At 41.1% G+C, this 18959-nt stretch overlaps 3 protein-coding genes across 3 annotated transcripts; 1 reads left to right on the top strand and 2 right to left on the bottom strand.

The window, feature by feature from the left end:
- Positions 1 to 2581: 2581 nt before the first annotated feature.
- Positions 2582 to 5847, bottom strand: LOC127609274 (histone H3.3A). Its single transcript, XM_052079124.1, has 4 exons — positions 5646 to 5847; positions 4525 to 4672; positions 3902 to 4055; positions 2582 to 3813 (listed from the first exon to the last, which is right to left on the bottom strand). Exons 2-4 carry the CDS (start codon positions 4650 to 4652, stop codon positions 3685 to 3687), a joined length of 411 nt encoding a protein of 136 aa, XP_051935084.1. The 5' UTR covers positions 4653 to 4672; positions 5646 to 5847; the 3' UTR covers positions 2582 to 3684.
- Positions 5848 to 6638: 791 nt separating this feature from the next.
- Positions 6639 to 9041, bottom strand: LOC127609273 (histone H3.3A). The gene is made up of 4 exons (XM_052079123.1): positions 8896 to 9041; positions 7887 to 8032; positions 7554 to 7707; positions 6639 to 7468 (listed from the first exon to the last, which is right to left on the bottom strand). Exons 2-4 carry the CDS (start codon positions 8012 to 8014, stop codon positions 7340 to 7342), a joined length of 411 nt encoding a protein of 136 aa, XP_051935083.1. The 5' UTR covers positions 8015 to 8032; positions 8896 to 9041; the 3' UTR covers positions 6639 to 7339.
- Positions 9042 to 9058: 17 nt separating this feature from the next.
- On the top strand, positions 9059 to 18068 carry nop53 (NOP53 ribosome biogenesis factor). The gene is made up of 12 exons (XM_052078977.1): positions 9059 to 9784; positions 9959 to 10032; positions 10143 to 10245; positions 10651 to 10853; positions 12517 to 12572; positions 12651 to 12746; positions 14575 to 14676; positions 14766 to 14984; positions 15161 to 15336; positions 16223 to 16289; positions 17435 to 17511; positions 17619 to 18068. The coding sequence occupies exons 1-12, from the start codon at positions 9540 to 9542 to the stop codon at positions 17677 to 17679; spliced, it is 1479 nt and encodes a 492-aa protein (XP_051934937.1). The 5' UTR covers positions 9059 to 9539; the 3' UTR covers positions 17680 to 18068.
- Positions 18069 to 18959: the final 891 nt, after the last annotated feature.

The raw sequence follows: 18959 nt of genomic DNA, 5'->3' as shown, positions 1-18959 counted from the left end.
TATATATATATATACCCTACTGTATATCCATATAAAATGTGTGTGTGTGTGTGTGTGTGTGCGTGTGTGTGTCTGTGTGTGCGTGTGTGTCTGTGTGTGTCTTTTTGTGTGTGTGTGTGCATGCACAGTAATGTCCACACAAAACAACAGGATTAAAGTCTGCCGTTTGAGGAGATGTTTTGTTTGTCTCTGTGTATTTCATTGTAATGAGTATGGCCAAGGCCTTAGAGACATTCATGTCTCTTTCATTGTAATGAATATGGCTGAGGACATGGCTTTATCTCTTTTAATCAAGGGAGTAGAATGATGAATTGAAATAACGTTGACGAGTTATGCTTCAACCCACAAAAGGGATCTACAGTATTGTATTGTATATTGAAAGATTTGTTTTCCCCTTGAATCAATCATGAGATTGAATCACACATTTTAATTACCATATTGGTGTCACGTTCCGTATTTGACAGCAGGGGGCGGGCATTCTTGCTTGCCGCATGCACACCTGCCACCCATTTGTAGGCGATTGCACCTGCTATATGTAGGCGCTCCGGCAGTCAAGTCACTGCCAGAGTATTCCACGCCCTGCCATTGCTATTGCCTAGTCCTTCTCGGTTAAACCATTGCCTTAAAGACTATTGACAATTGTTGCGTTCCTAGATATCCTCTCGTGAGTGATCATAGTATTTTGCCTAAACTTTCTCCTTGCCGTTTTTTTCCGCAAGAGTTTTCTGTTGCCTCGTTACAATTATTTCCTGGTTCTCTTTTTGACCAGCGTTTTCTGTTGTCCGTTTGGACGGGAATTTTGTGTTGTAATAAATATCATTTTTGTGACAAAGTTCCTTTCTGTGTCTGCTATTTCTGTGATCCACTTATCTCCAGTTTGTTGCGCACGAAGCGATTACTCTGTCGCTTCGGGCACAACGTGACAATTGGCCCGAATATAAGACGCTGTTTTTTTGCATTGAAGTAAGACTGAAAAAGTGGGGGTCGTCTTATATTTGGGGTCTAAGTATTATACCCATTCACGACGCTAGATGGCGCCAGATATCATTGAAGTGAATACTGAACTTGACTCCCCAGGCCAACGCGAACCCCTGTCACGAAGAATAAGAATAAAAATAGCGGTAGCACGAAGAAGGAAAATAAAAACTAGCGGTAAGAAAGAAAAGAGAAGAAAATAATAGGAGATAACAGAAAATGGAAAAACGTAGCGGCAATCTGTAGAAAAATGGGTCGAAGATCGGCCAGGTTAACTGGCAGCTGAGGAGAAGTTATGATGTAATTTACATGTCAAAAACGAGAAGCCAGCCATTAAAGAATGTGATTGCACTTTAGTTTACATGTTTAAATGTTCAGATATATAAGATTTGAATGAGGCAAAATAACATGCTTTTTCTCTCTCAAATATATTGTTATAATCATTTGTTTCAGATATACTGTAAATATTTTCTGTATAAAAATGTATTTGGTGTTCAAAAAGTCTTTTTTCAAACTTGAGTCTTGAAAAAGAGGGGGGCGTCTTATCATCAGGGCCGTCTTATATTCGTCAGTCTGATCTGCATCGCTGGCAGTAAATTGGATTTGTTTCCAGTGAGGGTTTGATCCCACAAAGGCTGCCCTTTTTCACTGATTCTGTTGATAACTCTTCTGGATGGAAATTACTTGGTGCAGCCAGCATTTTGAAGGCATATGGATGCATGGTTTGATCAGTTTTGTGCCACCAGGGCCTGAAAAGCTTTCTTTGCAAACCCAACCGCTGTCAGAAGCAAAGACCTACATTTCTGACATACAAAAAAATTACATGAATTTGCAACAGTTTTTTTTGGTCTTCATTTCATATTGTGTCTTGGCCTCGTGGCTGCCAGTCATGAATGGATTTTTTTTTCCTTTGTCAGTTTCAGTTTGGATATTTTGCTAGGCAATAATAGTATATTGCACGAAAGCTTCCTTTATGATGGAGGACACCATCAGGCAATGATTAAAAATGAACTTTTGAGTACTTATGTGTCAGTAAAGGCGGCCATGAATGCCACCCTCGCCTATCGTCATGAGCTGTGAGTCATCCCTTCAAAAACAAGATCATCGATAAGAGTCCAGTCATTCTCAGAATAATGCCTCTGCTCCTCTGTATTGATATTATACGGGTATCTGATTAGGATATAAGATATCCTTTATTTGTCTACAACTTTTTGATGCCTCCCTGGTGAAGTGCTCCAAGTATGTTCCACCTGGAGAAGGCGCCAGGGTTGACCCAGGCTGGAGAGACTCCTGGTAGGCCTTGAATTCAAACGCCCGGGTAGTGAGAACTCTCCTATCATTCTTGCGACCATAACCAAATGACATGTCTCTTACTGACATCTAGCGGTGCACATTACAACTGCTCACACCAAACTGTGGAGAAACAACACAGTGCAAGTAGCGTTCGGTCGTTTTTGAACTGCAACAGTTCTTTCCAATAAATTCAATACACTGAACAATATCTTGCATAGTCTATTTCAGCAATTATTATTTTACCAACAATAACATTTGCTCAAAACAAAACTCTTCATGCATTAATAAGCAAAAAATGAGCACACCTGAAACCGGTGTGTAACATCCATTTATTACCAGTTTGTATGACAAATTTGGAAATTACAAACATTATTAAAACACCACCACTAACGTTTCAATGAAAGAACACGAGATTAAAAAAAAGTGGTAGGGTAATAACTACACCTTGGAACCAGCTTACAGATGATCAAAGAACCGGAAGGGTAACAAAAATCAAATGGAAGAGGAGAGAAAACTGATAGGAGAGGGCAACAATATTTGAAGAAACAATACACCTCCCATTTTGTTTCCAAAAAAACAAAAACAAAATCCATTTCCACCTCTGAGAACAGTCCTTTTGGAACTATCCTCCCATAAAGATTTATGTAATAAGAGCGAGCCAAGAATATGAACGTATTAGCACGAATGACTCTCTCAAGCTTTGGCTAAACATTGAAAGCAACAAAAAAAAGTAATAATAATAACAAAAATGTTGAGATCCATTTCTTATAGGAAAGGAGGGACAATTATAATACTATTTTAGTTCATTCTCCATGTTGCAATGATTGCAGCGAAAACAAATATCCACAGTGTTATTTGAGGGAAATAAAAAGAACATAATGATCAAAAACCATCAATAAGTATTGTGTCCAGGGATGTTGATGGATTGCTTAGAGATCTCTGTGGATGATCAGAGCTAACACTCATCCAGACAAATGCAGGGACAGAGAGTCCAGCCGAGACCGGTGTTGAGGTCTCTGGGAGCCGAGGCTGGTGCGTAAACAAGAGCAGAAGAGGATCATCTCGCACCCTGCTGGAAAAAAAGCCAGAAGAAGAAGCACTTCCTCACAGCGGATGAACTCCCCATCCTCTGTTTGCCCCCACCGAAATTTGCACTGTGGATATTCTCATCTTCATAGTCTTCACACCAGAGAGTCAGTGAGTGTCCATCAGGTGACCTCATTACCAAAGAGTTGATACATGCACATAAAAAAGGGGGAGGTACCATAGAAGGCTTCTGTTGAACACGCTAAGAAAAACAGCACTACACATTTGATTAATACAAACAGTATTCCCAACATACTACCAACACGGGAGAGAGGAATGCAGGAATGGACAGACAGATGGGTGAAAAGTAGAAAGATAAAGTGAGAGCATTTAGGCACGCTCCCCACGGATGCGACGTGCCAGCTGGATGTCTTTGGGCATGATGGTGACACGCTTGGCGTGGATGGCACACAGGTTGGTGTCCTCAAACAGACCCACCAGGTAGGCCTCGCTGGCCTCCTATGACCGAAGAAAAATAGAGAGGCCTTTTAGTGAGATGACATCACCACATTGAAAAGCTTCCACGTCTTCACTGATTGACACGTACCTGCAGAGCGCCAATTGCTGCACTCTGGAAACGCAGGTCTGTCTTGAAGTCCTGGGCGATTTCTCTCACTAAGCGCTGGAAGGGCAGCTTGCGGATCAGAAGTTCAGTGGACTTCTGGTAACGACGGATCTCACGTAGGGCAACGGTACCCGGCCTGGGAAAAAAAATAAAATAAGAAATTGGGGAAACATGATGATGAGGCGCGGAGACTGTTGACATTAGTGTACAGTCCCTTAGCCAATCAGGAGGCAGAACACAATGCACTTTAAAAAAATAAATATAAAACTGCATTGAAAAAAAATCTCTCTCCCCCTCTTTTCCAAAATCCTTGGTTGGCTTTCCAATACATCTCAAATAAAGTCATGGGCAGTGTATAGGCTATCTCGTATGAGTCCATAAGGCAGCATGGAAAAAAGCTTAGACTCCGAATGTTCGGCTGATTGACGATGATATCAGATCAAGACTTGTGACTCTTTGTAATCGAAATATAATGATAATTTTCAGTTCTGGGATTGCTTACTTTAACGAGTCTATTTCTCCTTTTCATCTTATGTTTTCATGCACTGCGGCCTCCAGGAATGGAAGTTACATTTTGACATATATGTGAATTAAAAAAAATGCACCTGTAGCGATGGGGCTTCTTCACACCTCCGGTGGAAGGGGCGCTCTTCCGGGCAGCCTTTGTGGCCAGCTGCTTCCGTGGAGCTTTGCCTCCAGTGGATTTACGGGCAGTCTGCTTGGTACGGGCCATTGCTACTTAATTAAGATCACCTGAAGATGATGGAAACAATATGAAGACACATTTTATCTTGCATCACTTATTATTATTGTGACTAAATAAGATGCTTTGGAAATACTGATTCGTTTCCTTCTTTAATACTGTGTATGATTTATGTATAATTCAAGGTGACAGCTTCCCAATGTGGAGCAACATGAAGAATCGAAATATTCCACACAGCTCTGACTGTGGTGCTCTGCAAGCGAAACCAAACATTGTGAAACTCCGATCTATGACCATGTCTGGGAATACTGTGCATTAGTGGCATTAGTGGCAAGCATTTGGTACAGCTATTGGATTGTATAAGTCACAATAGCGAGGCAAGTATTCATGTTTTCGCCACCGAATGCAGTTTAACATTCAGAACTTCAAGAAATTATTACGTCATTAACGCATGAGACGTCAATCAAAAAAGAAAAGCTACACCATTAGCCATTACAGCCAAGACTCAAATGTAAATATGAAACATAAGCCAATCAGCGCGCTGGTCTTGTAAGTAGGCGGGGCTCGCCGTTGCTTCCAATGTTTGGAGGCCCGCCTCCCTCGCTCTGATGATGGCGGCGGTTTGATGCGCAAACGGAATGAAGACCAAGGCAGACGGAGCAGCACGTAAACAACTTCGATTTCACAAGTTGCCTATACTCCCGGTTAACAGGAGACGAAAGAATTGTACAGAAGAGATTCCCAAGGATTTCAGGAATATTTAAAGGAGACTTGAATGGCCCCTTTAGCAGTACAGCACCGAGTGGAACCGGCGCACAATTCGAAACAGAAATTCGCCTCGTCGGAGGAGCTGTAGAAAGACTGCGACTTCACTGTCGTCGTGTCTTCCGCGACGTGTTATTTTCAAACACGACAAATACTAGCGTTTATTCAAAGAAAACGGGAACACGGGAACTGGCATAAGTTACACTACAAATTCTAAAGTTAATTGACGACTAGAATAGCGCATATGAAATGACTTACCTCAGGAAAAAGTGAACAGAAGTGGTGAGAAAGCTCTCGCTTGCCTATTTTCTTCTTCGTATCCACAATGAGAGGTAGCGTCCAGCGGGTAAAATGGCCGCCGCATCAATCAAGTGTCCCAAAATGCAACAGGGTTGAAGTCATTTTTGGTTAGGGTCACGTTTCACTTGCGCTTGATTCTTCATTCTCAGACTTGTCTCAACGTGTTTATCAACCACACTGGCTTCTGTTTGTTCAAAAACACGGCGCTCGTTGTTATGATTTAGTGAGCTGCTTTGCCTCTTACACTTTATCCGCATGTGTACGATTTCCGGTAGTAAATTGAGTGCCATGGGAAAATAAGTTATTTCTCGTGACAGTAGTTTTTATTTATGAAGCGTGTTGTAATGTTTATGTGGCATGTGTATAAAAGGACATACTAATTTTATGTAATGTTTATGTGGCGTATATGTAAAAGGACATACTAATTAAAGTAAAACCTGCAATTGTAATTATCCTATTTTGTAAAATTACATTTTTAAAAAAAAAACAAGTTTTATGTAGTTTTTATTTATGTAGCGTGTTGTAATGTTTATGTGGCATGTGTATAAAAGGACATACTAATTTTATGTAATGTTTATGAGGCATATATGTAAAAGGACATACTAATTAAAGTAAAACCTGCAATTGTAATTATCCTATTTTGTAAAATTACATTTTTGAAAAAAAAAACAAGTTTTATTTTTCAAACGTAATTTGCAACTAACTTGTTTGTCTTCCTGCCTTATCAATTTTATCAGCGTTTCTTTTTTAAACAATATATAACAGCAGCAACTCTGCTGCATACATGGGCTGTCCAAGTACCCAATGACTACCTTCTTGGGACTTAATGTAATAATAATAATGTAATGTAATACCATATTGCAGACACTCAGGATATTTTTGAGAGCAAAATGTGGTTTTGTCATTGTGAATAAAATGTTAGATTCAATATGAAAGATAGCATACAATTACTCTATTTAACCACAATAAGTTTTATTTATGTTTGTATGTGAATTTTGGAGTACAAATGTTTTAGCCTTCAAAATGACCAAAAACACAAATTAAAAAAACAGTAGAAAAAAATAGGTTATCGACCTGAGAGAGAAACAAAAAAATCAGAACATTGCATGAACATAATAATGTGGTGAAAGCCAAGTGTAAAATTAAATTGTGTCTGCTACATATATGCCGCGTAGAAGTGTCAAACCATGCAGTCATTATAGTGCAATGACATTTGAAATTGACAAACAGAATAAAGCATTTGGATACAATATTAAACACCACTGTTGTAAAAATAGAACTGACTGTGTTTGTGTCAATTTTAAAATTACAAAAAAAGAAAAAAACAGAAGACCCATGATATCAATGAATATGTCCATTTGAAGGTGAAAATGTCTTAACGCTATGTACTATTACTCATTCCAGGTTACACACTACTTATGGCTAGCAAAAACACAGTATTCATAGCAATAGCTAAAGTGAGGAGTGTAAAGTTTCAAATGTATCGAAAGAAACTCTTCTACTTGTAGCACCAACCAAGACATAATCACACATTGACAGTTATCACAGTCATAATATATTGAGAACCTCAAACCAAACTACTATCTATGTAGGGAGAAGGAAAAGATGGTGATGGGACAAGAGAAGAGCATTTCATGAGAAAGAAAAAAAAATTAGGCACGCTCCCCACGGATGCGACGTGCCAACTGGATGTCTTTGGGCATGATAGTGACACGCTTGGCATGGATGGCACACAGATTGGTGTCCTCAAACAGACCCACCAGGTAGGCCTCGCTGGCCTCCTATGACCAAAGAAAAACAGAGTGGTTATTTAGTGAGATGACATCACCACATTGAAAAGCTTCCACATCTTTGAATGACACGTACCTGCAGAGCGCCAATAGCTGCACTCTGGAAACGCAGGTCTGTCTTGAAGTCCTGGGCGATTTCTCTCACCAAGCGCTGGAAGGGTAGCTTGCGGATCAGAAGTTCAGTGGACTTCTGGTAACGACGGATCTCACGCAGAGCCACGGTCCCGGGCCTGTACAATACAGGAGAGGAGAAGTGCTTGGTTTCCTGAGGCTTCACATCAATCCACGAGGGCAATCCTGAATAGGTCTGCTAATATAACTAAAACATCATAATGGAACAACTCAAATTTACACCTGCAAGGTGTTACTGAAGTTCATTAAAGTCTTGTCTGACCTAAATGGCTCTCACCTGTAGCGATGGGGCTTTTTCACCCCTCCGGTGGAAGGGGCGCTCTTCCGGGCAGCTTTTGTGGCCAACTGCTTACGTGGAGCTTTACCTCCAGTGGACTTACGGGCAGTCTGCTTAGTACGGGCCATTGCTGCTGTGGATCAACGCTGAAAGTATACAAACGATTTGGTTCAATTAATGCATGCCAAATTATAAGTTTAATGTGAATATACTCTTACGGTTGAGGATATGGAGGGCATACACACTGGAACAATAATATAAAAGTTGAATGTTGTGTAAAAATTTACATTAGGAATGCTTTTACTTGGATTGACTGTGCACGTCAAAAAATATTTTTCTATCTTTGGGGCAGTGGAATAGCAGAATGTCTTGCGTCATAAATGACAAAGGAATAGTCCAATCACGAGCGAGCTTGAGGCTGTTATGGCGGTCTCGACCAATGACAACAGCATTGCTGAAAACCCTCCCATTGCGCACTAGTAAGGGTGTGTTCGTTTAGAAGCACCACTAATCCTTATGTGGCACTAGCGTATATTTTCCAATTCAAAAAGAGCTATTTTAGAAGAAATCCAAGTGACACCGCCCCTGTTGGCTGCCCTATGTAAAACTCCAACACACCCGCACATAATGGCTGCCTGCTCTTCCATGAAGAACGTAAACGGGAAGGAAAATTCACTAGTGATCGCAATGGTGGTGAAAGAAAATGATCGAATTGTGTCATTCCCGTCGAATGAAAGTGGAATATTATTTTTGAAGACGACATTAGACATATCAAGGGTCCACTTGGTGGACATTATTTTGTCAGCTGACCCTTCAGTCAAGGCGCACTTCCGAGACAAAATCGAGCCGTCACGAAAGCTTCTCAGGTTCTCTTTCGCAGCCAGATCAAGGCTCGACGACTCTGCGTTTTATTTTGTTTTTAGCGAAAATCAAGGAAATATACGTCCATCCGAAATTCTGAACCGCTGGAAACCATAGATTGATGTTCGAGTGGAAATGTGATTCTTACCTTTGAAATTTTTGTGAGAAATTGCAGCTTTCAATTGAGATTTAATTTGTTGAGTCTCTTACGCGTTGTTCTCGCAACAAAATGAAGGGAGGGGAAAAAAGAAAAAGAATATTGGAGCCCGTTTGGAGGGAAGTTTCCCATGATGCATTTGGGACAAACACACATACCGCAACATGCTTACCAACAAAGACACCATGCACACCTAACTATATTCTTAGTTTAAGAAATTATACATTTTAGTTAACTTTTCAAAAATGTTGGTTTTCAAACCACATTTCACTTGGAAAGAACATGTAACTAAACTCCGATTTTATAGTCATGGGCCTAATGTTATAAAGCATTTTGTGTTTTCAAACATTTTATTTGGGTATTATCAGAACAAATAGAAACGCATTATTGCAATTTAGAGCCAAACCCAAAGGGGTACTTAATAATGTTGTATTCCGTGGAATATATCATATGTAAGAACATTTCTCACAGACATTTGAAAATAATGGTCAAACCTACAAGACGACATACTGTATTCAAATAATTGTGCTGTATGTACTCTCACAGTTACATATAACGCAGGCTGTGTAGTATTTACGATATCAATCCTCTAGACGGCGCCAAAATCCATTTCTACGCAGTACACCACAACCGCCATGAAAGAAGAAGACACGTGTTTAATTTCTTTCCACTCCAACATGGCGCCTTCCAGAAGGTTGAAACGCGTGGTGGCGTCGCAGCCAGGATTTTTAAGTTTAAAGTCCTCGGATCTTACAGGCGCGGTTAGTAGTCGAAGAAAGCGCGTTAACAAAAATAAGAAAAAGAACTGGAACAAACACAGCGACATTAATGACGTAGAGGATTTTTTAGAAGACGTCAGGCATCAGGAGAGGACCACCGGGTGAGTTGGCCTTTCCGCTCACTTATTGTGAAACGTTAAATAAAATTTATTGAGAAAATACTACAGATCTCCCGTGTCCACTGTCCACATATCGTCCATATTTTAACGCGTGTTGACACGACTCCACATTGTACGCACGCGCGTGTGTTATTTAAATGTTATTCTTTGTTTCAGTGGCCTGTTGGCTGACAAGTCCGATGACAATTTGTTCTTTCTGGATGTTGGGCAGCAACCAAAAGATCTCAAAGGTAACCAAAGAGAATAATATCAGTTCGGTTCGGTTGCATTTACATTGAAACTCTTTCGAAATAATATTTGGGAACATATTGAACCAAATCTTAAAATGTTATCTTTGAAGCGCCGGAGCAAGTGCAAGGCAAGAAGAGGAAAGGGAAGTCACAGCGTCCTCTCAGGATAGACCTGATCCTCCAGCATGACTCTCTTGTTCCACCAATTAAAGAGTCAGTATGCATCACTCACTGATTTCTGTCAAATTGGATTGCCCGTGCCTCATTTTAAATATGGTGAATTTAATCTTCTGTGGTCTGCAATATTTGTAAACATATTGTATGTTGTTGAAACTATTCCAAAACATTAGACCTGAACAGATTTTGAATTTTTTTGAAACAGTTTGCCCAGTGATGATCTCATCCTTGCGCTCCCAGTATTTCCTTTTTGGAAATGTGAAGACAACATATAGGAGCTCAGGAAACTATTGTGTGAATGGTATCTTGGGATCTGAGGGTATCCAAATACTAGTGGTGTTAAATGAAATACATTTAAACCAAATGTACTTGCTATGAATTATTCTTCCTCTGCTTGTTTACCACACAAACTGATAATCTCCCCTCTGTATGCTCCACCAGTGTACTGTCCTACCAACAGCCCAATGCAAAGAAACTTCGTGGTCATGCCAAGAGGCTAGAGCAACTTGCAGCCAAAGGCGTAGTACCACGGACACAGAGAAAGCTTCTTAACAGACAGACATCCGACACAACAGCTAAAAAGGCGGCGACAGAGGCCAACAACAACCCAAACAGAGATTATTATGACATTTGGGGTCAAGAGAGTAAGTGAACTTTTTTTGTTCAACAATGATGTCATACATTAGCCTGCTCGCTATTCTGTTTATTGGAATAAGAAGTGACCAAACCACATGGAATTGTGTGTGTGTGTGTGTGTGTGGGGGGGGGGGTGGGAATCGAAATTTAATTAAGAGCTCGACAGCTATTTATTTATTTTTGGTCATGTGAATTTTTTTTTTCTTTTTGTCCTTCGTGTGGACCCGTTGTGGACCATTCTCAGCATTAAGGCTGTGACATTTGTTGAAGGAGGGCGGGGGGGGGGGGGTCTGCGCTTAATGGTTGTGCTTTCTCTGCAGTATGTGTGTACCACAACTTATTTTAATGGGGGAAATGTCCGCGCTATTTGACGGTCGCCGCTTGACTGACGCCAGGTGCTCGTATTTTTGTTTTGCACTTGTGATGGGGAAACATTTTTACAGCCCCATTTTTGTCAGTGGAGATGTGGGCACTATTGGACAGTTTGTTTTGGTGTGGCTGGATGGATGGCTAGTGCAGCTGAGGAGGATGAGAGAGGAGCATCAGCGCGGAGCCAGAATGTATATTTGGATCGTGCATTTCGGCCATTGAAATTGAAGCGGGTCTAAATAGGACAGGGGTACCGAATCAGGCTCTATTTGTCAATGGACGCAGTGACAGTGTGGCAACATGCAGAGGTTGACTGTGCCGCAAAGCTGATCCTCAAGGGGTTTATTCTCTTGTCTTGCTGATTGAAAAAGTTGCAAATCATGCTTGCTAATTTTTTTGTAAAAATCCATTGTGGGTTAAAGTCCTTCCTCTGTTGTCCATGCCCGAGATAACAATGTGGTTTTCCTTGATGAATTTTGCAGCTGATGTTCAGATGGTAGGGAATGTTGAGATTGCCTGATCTAAAATAATCCTCCCGTTTTCTTTACTCTGCCATGTTAGCGTGATCAAACGAGCCCAAAGTAGAAGCTCGTTGGGGTTTGATTTATTTTCTGCACCGTTTGAAGATGGCCTTTGGAGGTGTCTTGTGGAAAGCACACTGCTCAATTTAAATCTCTTCAACGTATTGCCGAGGCGGAGAGTACAAACATTAAATTATCGAGTCAAGCGAGTTGCCGAGTTAGTATTTGCTCTGCACGCCTATTAAACTACGAGACGGTATGTGCATCCATTATTGGTTGAGAAAATCAGGACAATGCTGACCAGTTTGTAGGCTCTTCATTTTTATATTTTATTCCAATTTTTTTTCTTTCTTGTTTTTGTCCTCGATATTTAATCAGGCTGTTTGTCATTTTTCATGATTACTCCAATAAACACTTTTGAAAGATAGAAAGAAAAGGAGTCCATGACAATGCTCAAAACGTTTAACGGGTAGCTTTGAAAGTGTAGTTGTGCCAAGTGTAGTGCCAGCATAACACTTGGTGGGAATGGCACACGTTCCCAGTAGTGGGCTCGGCACAGTCGAGGCTTAACACACTTCCACTCTTATTCTGCTGATCTGTGTCATTGTCTGTTTGGTTGGAATGTAACACAACTCCTTCTGCCTGATGATAGCCCATTGAACTCCAGTGGTGCCAGCTACAAAGTCATTATGACAGGACTGCCATACACTCTTCTGCCACCAAGCTGTACTGTTTACTTAAAAGACTTAAGTGGTAATCCTCACTTTGTCTTTGTGAACAGCTAAAAGTTCAGCAGATCCATGGTACCTTCAGCAGACTGGCAAGAAGCTGGTCAAGGTAAGAAACCGTATCAAACAGTAGTGTCCCAATATGAATCTTTCCTACGGAGTAATCTCTTGGTTTATATTGCGGTAGCGGCCAGAGGAATTGAACAAGAAGCCATCCGTGCTACCTGCTGTGGAGGTAATCGGGCCTGGAGGTTCCTACAATCCAGACTTCTTCTCCCATCAGGTAAATGTTCCTTCTCCTGTAGCTTGACTCAAAGGACTATGAATGCAAACGACCAGTCACAGTTTCCCTTGTGCCCGATTGATCGGATTGATTAAGTGTAAACACTGTTTTTGCTTGTATAACTGGCCAATTAGTCGATCCAAATCTTTATTGGCATAAATATAGGGAATTGGCATGGGTCTCAAGTTAGTGGACACTGTGAAGGGGTGGCTACTCATGGGGCCTTACAAATCCCATTGTGGTTTTAGGCAGCTCCCCCTCCACCACCACCACTGCAGTATGATTGGCTGCTTCATGCATGCAGAAAAGGCGGGCGCCATAGATCAAACAGGATGACCATTCTGAATAGGCCTCACATTTGTGCAAAATAAAAATAAGTTTGTTTAGGTTAAAGTGGGTTAGGGTTAGTGGGGTTCATAATGCTCCAGCGCCCTCTGAGTCTGGACGCAGGAGGGCAGATCCTGCCCGCTAGCAGCAGCAATTTTAACACTAACTCACTGCTAGGTGGGTGGCTCACCTCAGTCGTCACTTGAGCAGGGCACAATTTGCATTTGGCTCAAAGTGTCATCACCCGTGTTTACCGTAGTATAGTATTTCCACACGGCTGACATGGCTTGCACCTGGAAGATGGTGGCAGGCTGAAGTTGTATCGGTGACCTAATATCTGTGCATTTTTACAGATAATTGGTATGGGTCTTTCTCTACTTTGAAGGAATTTTTGATTCATATTTCCGAGTGTGTCCAGTAATGAACCCATCCTTACACTTCAAGTACAGTATTTCCGTTTTGAAAATAATATAAGAAAACTTTTATTTGTCTTGCAATGGAGAAATTCCCAATTCACAGCAGCAAAGTTATGAAAGGAAGAAGTAGAACAACAAAATATAGGAGCTGCTGGAAAGGCAATCGCTCTCGCGGCGCCATTTTAAAGTCAAAATAACACAACACATAGGACACAGACAGTCGTGCAATCTTCGCCACTTTTCTGCATACACTTTGTTGTCTGAAGCAGTTATAGATGAAAGAGGAGAGGATCAAAGTGTCCTTTCACCAGTGGATCAGAGACGTCATGCTGAAAATGTGCTCACTTCTGCTAACACGAAACTGTCACATGATAGTGTGAATGGTATCTTGAGATCTTCGGATTTGCAAACCTGCAGCTAGCTATGTAAATCAAATATATTTCACCAAATGTGCTTGCTACTTTTATTTATTGAATAATTTCTTCAACTGCTTGTCAGTGCCTCTTTCTCCTCATGTAAGCGCCACTCATGGACGCCAATCTTACAGCATTAGCATAGTCAAATATAACTCATGGACTTCACAAGATATGAATGGAAAAATTCAAGATAACATCCATCCATCCATCCATCCATCCATCCATTTTCCGAACCGCTTGATCCTCAATAGGGTCGCGGGGTGTGCTGGAGCCTATCCCAGCTGTCTTCGGGCAGTAGGTGGGGGATACCCTGAATCAGTTGCCAGCCAATCGCAGGGCACACAGAGACAAACAACCATCCACGCCCACATTCACACCGAGGGACAATTTAGAGCGCCCAATCAGCCTGCCATGCAAGTTTTTGGAATGTGGGAGGAAACCGGAGCACCCGGAGAAAACCCACGCAGGCCTGAGTATAACATGCAAACTCCACACAGGGAGGCCTGAGCTGGAATCGAACCCGGTACCTCTGCACTGTGAAGCCGACGTGCTAACCCCTGGACTACCAGGCCGCCCTCAAGATAACATATTTTATGATATTTGCTCTTAAATCAGCAGATGATAAACAAAAGACTTGCATGATCTCATGTCCTTATATTTTGAATACAGGCTTTACTGCAAGAAGCCCACGATGTGGAGGTTAAGAAGCAGAAGGCGGAAAGCAAAATTGAGAGACGGCTTGCTTTCAACAAGGGAGACAGAGCAACAGAGGTACCGAGTCTGTCTTGCTCCACTATCACTCTCGGATCTCAAGGGAATCAAGGGAAGCCTTGATTGTAACCATGTGTTTGTGTCTGCAGGAGACGATCTTCCAAGAGCAGGTGGAAGGCTTGGTAGAGGAAGAGGAAGAAAAAGAGGTGGCTGCTGTCGAGGAGGAAGAGCAGGTGGCTCCTGTCAAGGAGGAAGAGCAGGTGGCTCCTGTCAAGGAGGAAGAGCAGGAATGCGTGGGAGGAGCCATCACACTGGCAGAGAAGAAGACTGAGAAACAAAGGAAAAGAGAAAAGGCAGAAAAAATTAAGGTGCTTACAGAGTTATTACATGCAAAAGGTAGCTTCATGTTCAAATTGGTTTCGCGTGGCTTTCGGTAATCCGTCTTGTCTTTAACGTCTGGATGCAGCTCTCCTAATGCTTGTGAAATGTACAAAAAGCGAGCATCTGGCATTGGTTGCCATCTTTGCATCTTTTGTTCCATCAGGAGCAACTGCGGGTGGCAGAGAAAAGTCTGAAAAGCAAACAACAGCAACTCTTCCAACTTCGTTCCATCAAAACCGCTATCAAAAAACGAGAAAAGAAAACCGCTGCAAGACAGAAGCAACGCAAGGCCAAAATGGAGGCCGAGAAAGTTCAGCCCAGGCGCCTTGGCAAACTCAAGTATGCACTTAACATGCTCCTCTAATCTGTCTCAGTCTGTTAAAAAGCTTTTCTGTGATGACATTAAACTCACTGGGGAGAGCAGTTGCATTGTGCTGCTTCCCTTAAGTCCCCAAATGCACTTGAACAAAACCATTGAACCCCAACTTCATTGGTAAACCTCACCACTGGGATACATTCGATTTCTAGTCGTATACACCAAATCACATTTAATCGAGAGGATATTTGGCATTATTTTTTCACCATTTGAAACCATTTACTGGTGTTTTAATGAAAGGTTTCTGACATTCTTCCATCAAAATACACAAAGGAAAAACAATTCCAATGTAGTCGACATCCACCTGCCACACCGTCGTATTTAGTGATTCCGCCTTGCCCCCAACGTCCCCCCCTCGCAACTGTTTTTCAAAAAAATGTCTTGCAAAAATATTTTGTGGTGGTATTGGAGGTTTCTGTAAACTAAGACTCCCGCCAGAGCAGGAGAAGAAATGCTGGCGCGAGCAAAAACATTTTCAGCAGCTTGCAAATGAGTACTGAGAAATCAGTACTGTACTTGATGATTTCACATTTTGAGTAAGCAGATACACCAGAGTTCTAAGGATTTGCATACAAGCAACTAAGACGTTAGTTTTTATCATGTGAGAATATTTTAGTATGCCATCGTTTTAACCTAAAACCCTGCTCAAGTTTTATTTGTGGGAAAATTATTGAACAGTCTTGCTGTTTTTCTAATGTGTATTAGCGGTTAGCTAGATAAGCATTTTAAACTGTACTTGTCCTTCTCTGCTCAAGGTTATCCAGTTGTAGGTTTTTGTGTGCATTTGTTTTTAAAAATCAATTTATTTGGCAGTTTACAATGAACAGATGTCTCTTTTTTCCTTTTTAGGTTCCAGCCTGAGGACCTTGAAATCAAACTAAGTGATGAGCTCACCAGTACCTTAAGACAGCTAAAGGTACTGCTTTCCTATCAAAGCTTTTCTGTTACTAGCCGGGATAGGATTGCCATTAATTGTTGGGTTTCGATTAATTTCCCCACGGGTTTACAGTATTTTTTATACCATATTTTTTGGTTGCACTTTTTTTCTTAGTTTGGCTCTGCCTCCGACAAATACTCACGTTCAACTAAAATTAGAGCCCAGACAGGCAGCCTATGTCTTAAACTAGCGGTGCCCAATTCCAGTCCTCAGGAGCTGCTACCCAACCTGCTTTAGATGTTTCCCTCTTCCAACTCACCTGATTCAAATGATCAGCTATGTTGCAAGAAAACAAAACATCCTGGATAGAACCTCTGGAGAACCAGACTTGGGCACCCCTGTTATAAACAAATCTGCACCTCATGAGTGACGTGTTTCCATCTGTGCCGTCTGATGCATTGGACTCCAGCACTCCTTTTTTGGAGCACTCTGTATCATCAAATGGCACATTTGAACAGCACTGCGTTTCCAAACTCTCAGAGTAAAGCAATGCACACTCTGAGTGTATTTCCAAACACATCAACGATTAGGGAACTGAGATTTTAATAATAATAATAATATATAGGATCAAGCGGTACGGAAGATGAATGAATAATATATTTTATTTGTGGGCGCCTTTCTAGAAACTCAAGGACACCTTACAACAAGCGGTTAAAATCAGGAGTACAATGTTAAAAACATCAAATAAGATAAGAAAAAAAGAAAACACAAATAAATAAATAAATTAATGGCTTTTAAGTGCAAATACAAACTTTACTGTACTTGGTCTGTTTTTGTAGAGTAAATGTACCCACAAAATACTGCAGACCATTTTCTTCCCCGGCATAATGCTTTTTATTTTTATTTTTTTTATTTTTTTTACCAGTGTGACTTGTAGTCCAAATAAATACAAATTCTCCTAAGCTGGAGCGCTCTACAGGCGTTCATAGCAGTTTAATGACATCCAATAAAAGTAAGATTTAATAAAATCATCCAGCGGGTGGGGTAGGGGAGGGGGTGAAAACCCCTCCAGAAAATAACTGGCCATTTTCTGTACTTAAGTTAATTAATCAATGGGGGAATCATGCGCAGTAAGAATTTAACCTGGCTGTCTTTTTGGGACATGTAATGCTGTGCTGCTACAGCCAGAGGGAAGCATACTCAAGGACCGTTTCAAGAGTCTGCAGAAGAGGAACCTGATAGAACCCAGAGAGAGAGCCAAGTAAGAATCTGCTTTAGTTTTACATAACGTTTCATCCTCGGTTCACGGGGACATCCAGATTCTTCAAAATGCGTGTTGCCTCAAATGAGCGTCTCCCTCGCCCTTAGGTTCAAGAGGAGGTACAAGCTGAAGTATGTGGAGAAGAGATCTTTTAAAGCCATCACTTAACGCCGCGGAGCCTGAGAAGAAGGGAGCGCAGTTAAAGCCACAAATGCAACATCACGGAACCAACTCTAACCAACGTGAACCAAAGGGCATACACAACAAAATGACCAGCTGACCTTTTCAGAAAATATCACCGTTTTACACACAAATTGAAAATGGCGGTGTGGTTGTGTGGTAGTGACTTTTCACCCGGTAACAATTGTTCCATTATTGTTGTAATGATCAGAAAATTACTTTTCGTGCCAAGCCATGGTGTGCTACAATTCAAGTGTGATTTTCAACGAAGCACAACAAGCTCAGTCATGTCAAGTGTAATCGTGTAGCAGATTTCTTCAGATTTGAATTCACTGTCTAGAGCAGCGTATAAATAAATATCTGATATTTCTACTTCATTTGAGAGTTTTGACTTACTAACAGTTTATTTGACTGAACACTCAAAGTAGAGTGACTTTCTGACTGAAAGAAAATACAAACTGATGGGATTGAGTCGTCTTTGCATGGGGTAATTGATTTCAGGCCATCATCTTAAAAGCTTAATTGCCTTCGGTGCCCCCGCAGAGGTGAATGAGGCGCAACCTCTTTGTCCTTGGTGCTTAGAGTTTCAGCAAAGCCTCTTATTCACTAAGGGTGTGAAAATGTAAGCTTTTACGTTTGAGAGATGGCTGCTTGCCTTTTCCCAACAGATATGTCGCTGCTTTCACACATGGAAGTGGAACACGGGTGCAGTGTGCCTGCAGTCATTTAATCCCACACTGTAGTTTGGCTTACAAGGAGCCAAACCCACGTTGAATGTCACCCTCAGTCACTTCATTCTTTGCAGTTTTTTTTTTTTTTTTTACAAAAAAACTACTTTTTACTACTTACATTTGAAAAAGAATAACTCCTTATTTTGTTGAAATAGACAAATTACTTTTTTCAACTCCACCCCACCCCCTGCACTTGATGTAAAAAAAACAAAAAAGAAAAATGTAAATGGAGTGCAGTATGAAGACAACAATGACTGAGATCTTGATTGAGATTGAGGTTTTGCTCTTGTGAAAAAAATATATAAATAAAAGAGAGAAGTGACATGGATTATGAATCAGGGCGCATCAGTGAAGGCTAAGATAGGAAGAAGCAAGATATTTTCCATCCGTGACTTTAAAAGTATTGTTTGATGTTAGCAACACGAACGATTCATGGATCACTTCGTGCCAGCCTAAAAAAACTACCTTTGGCTGTTTTAAGGCAGGATATCATCAACTCATTTAGTACTTTGTTTCTCTGTTCACAGCGTTGCCAAA

Source organism: Hippocampus zosterae, chromosome 10, assembly GCF_025434085.1.
Source record: "Hippocampus zosterae strain Florida chromosome 10, ASM2543408v3, whole genome shotgun sequence".
NCBI lineage: Eukaryota > Metazoa > Chordata > Actinopteri > Syngnathiformes > Syngnathidae > Hippocampus > Hippocampus zosterae.
Note: the sequence above shows the minus strand (reverse complement) of the source record. Positions and strands in the feature narration are given on the sequence as shown.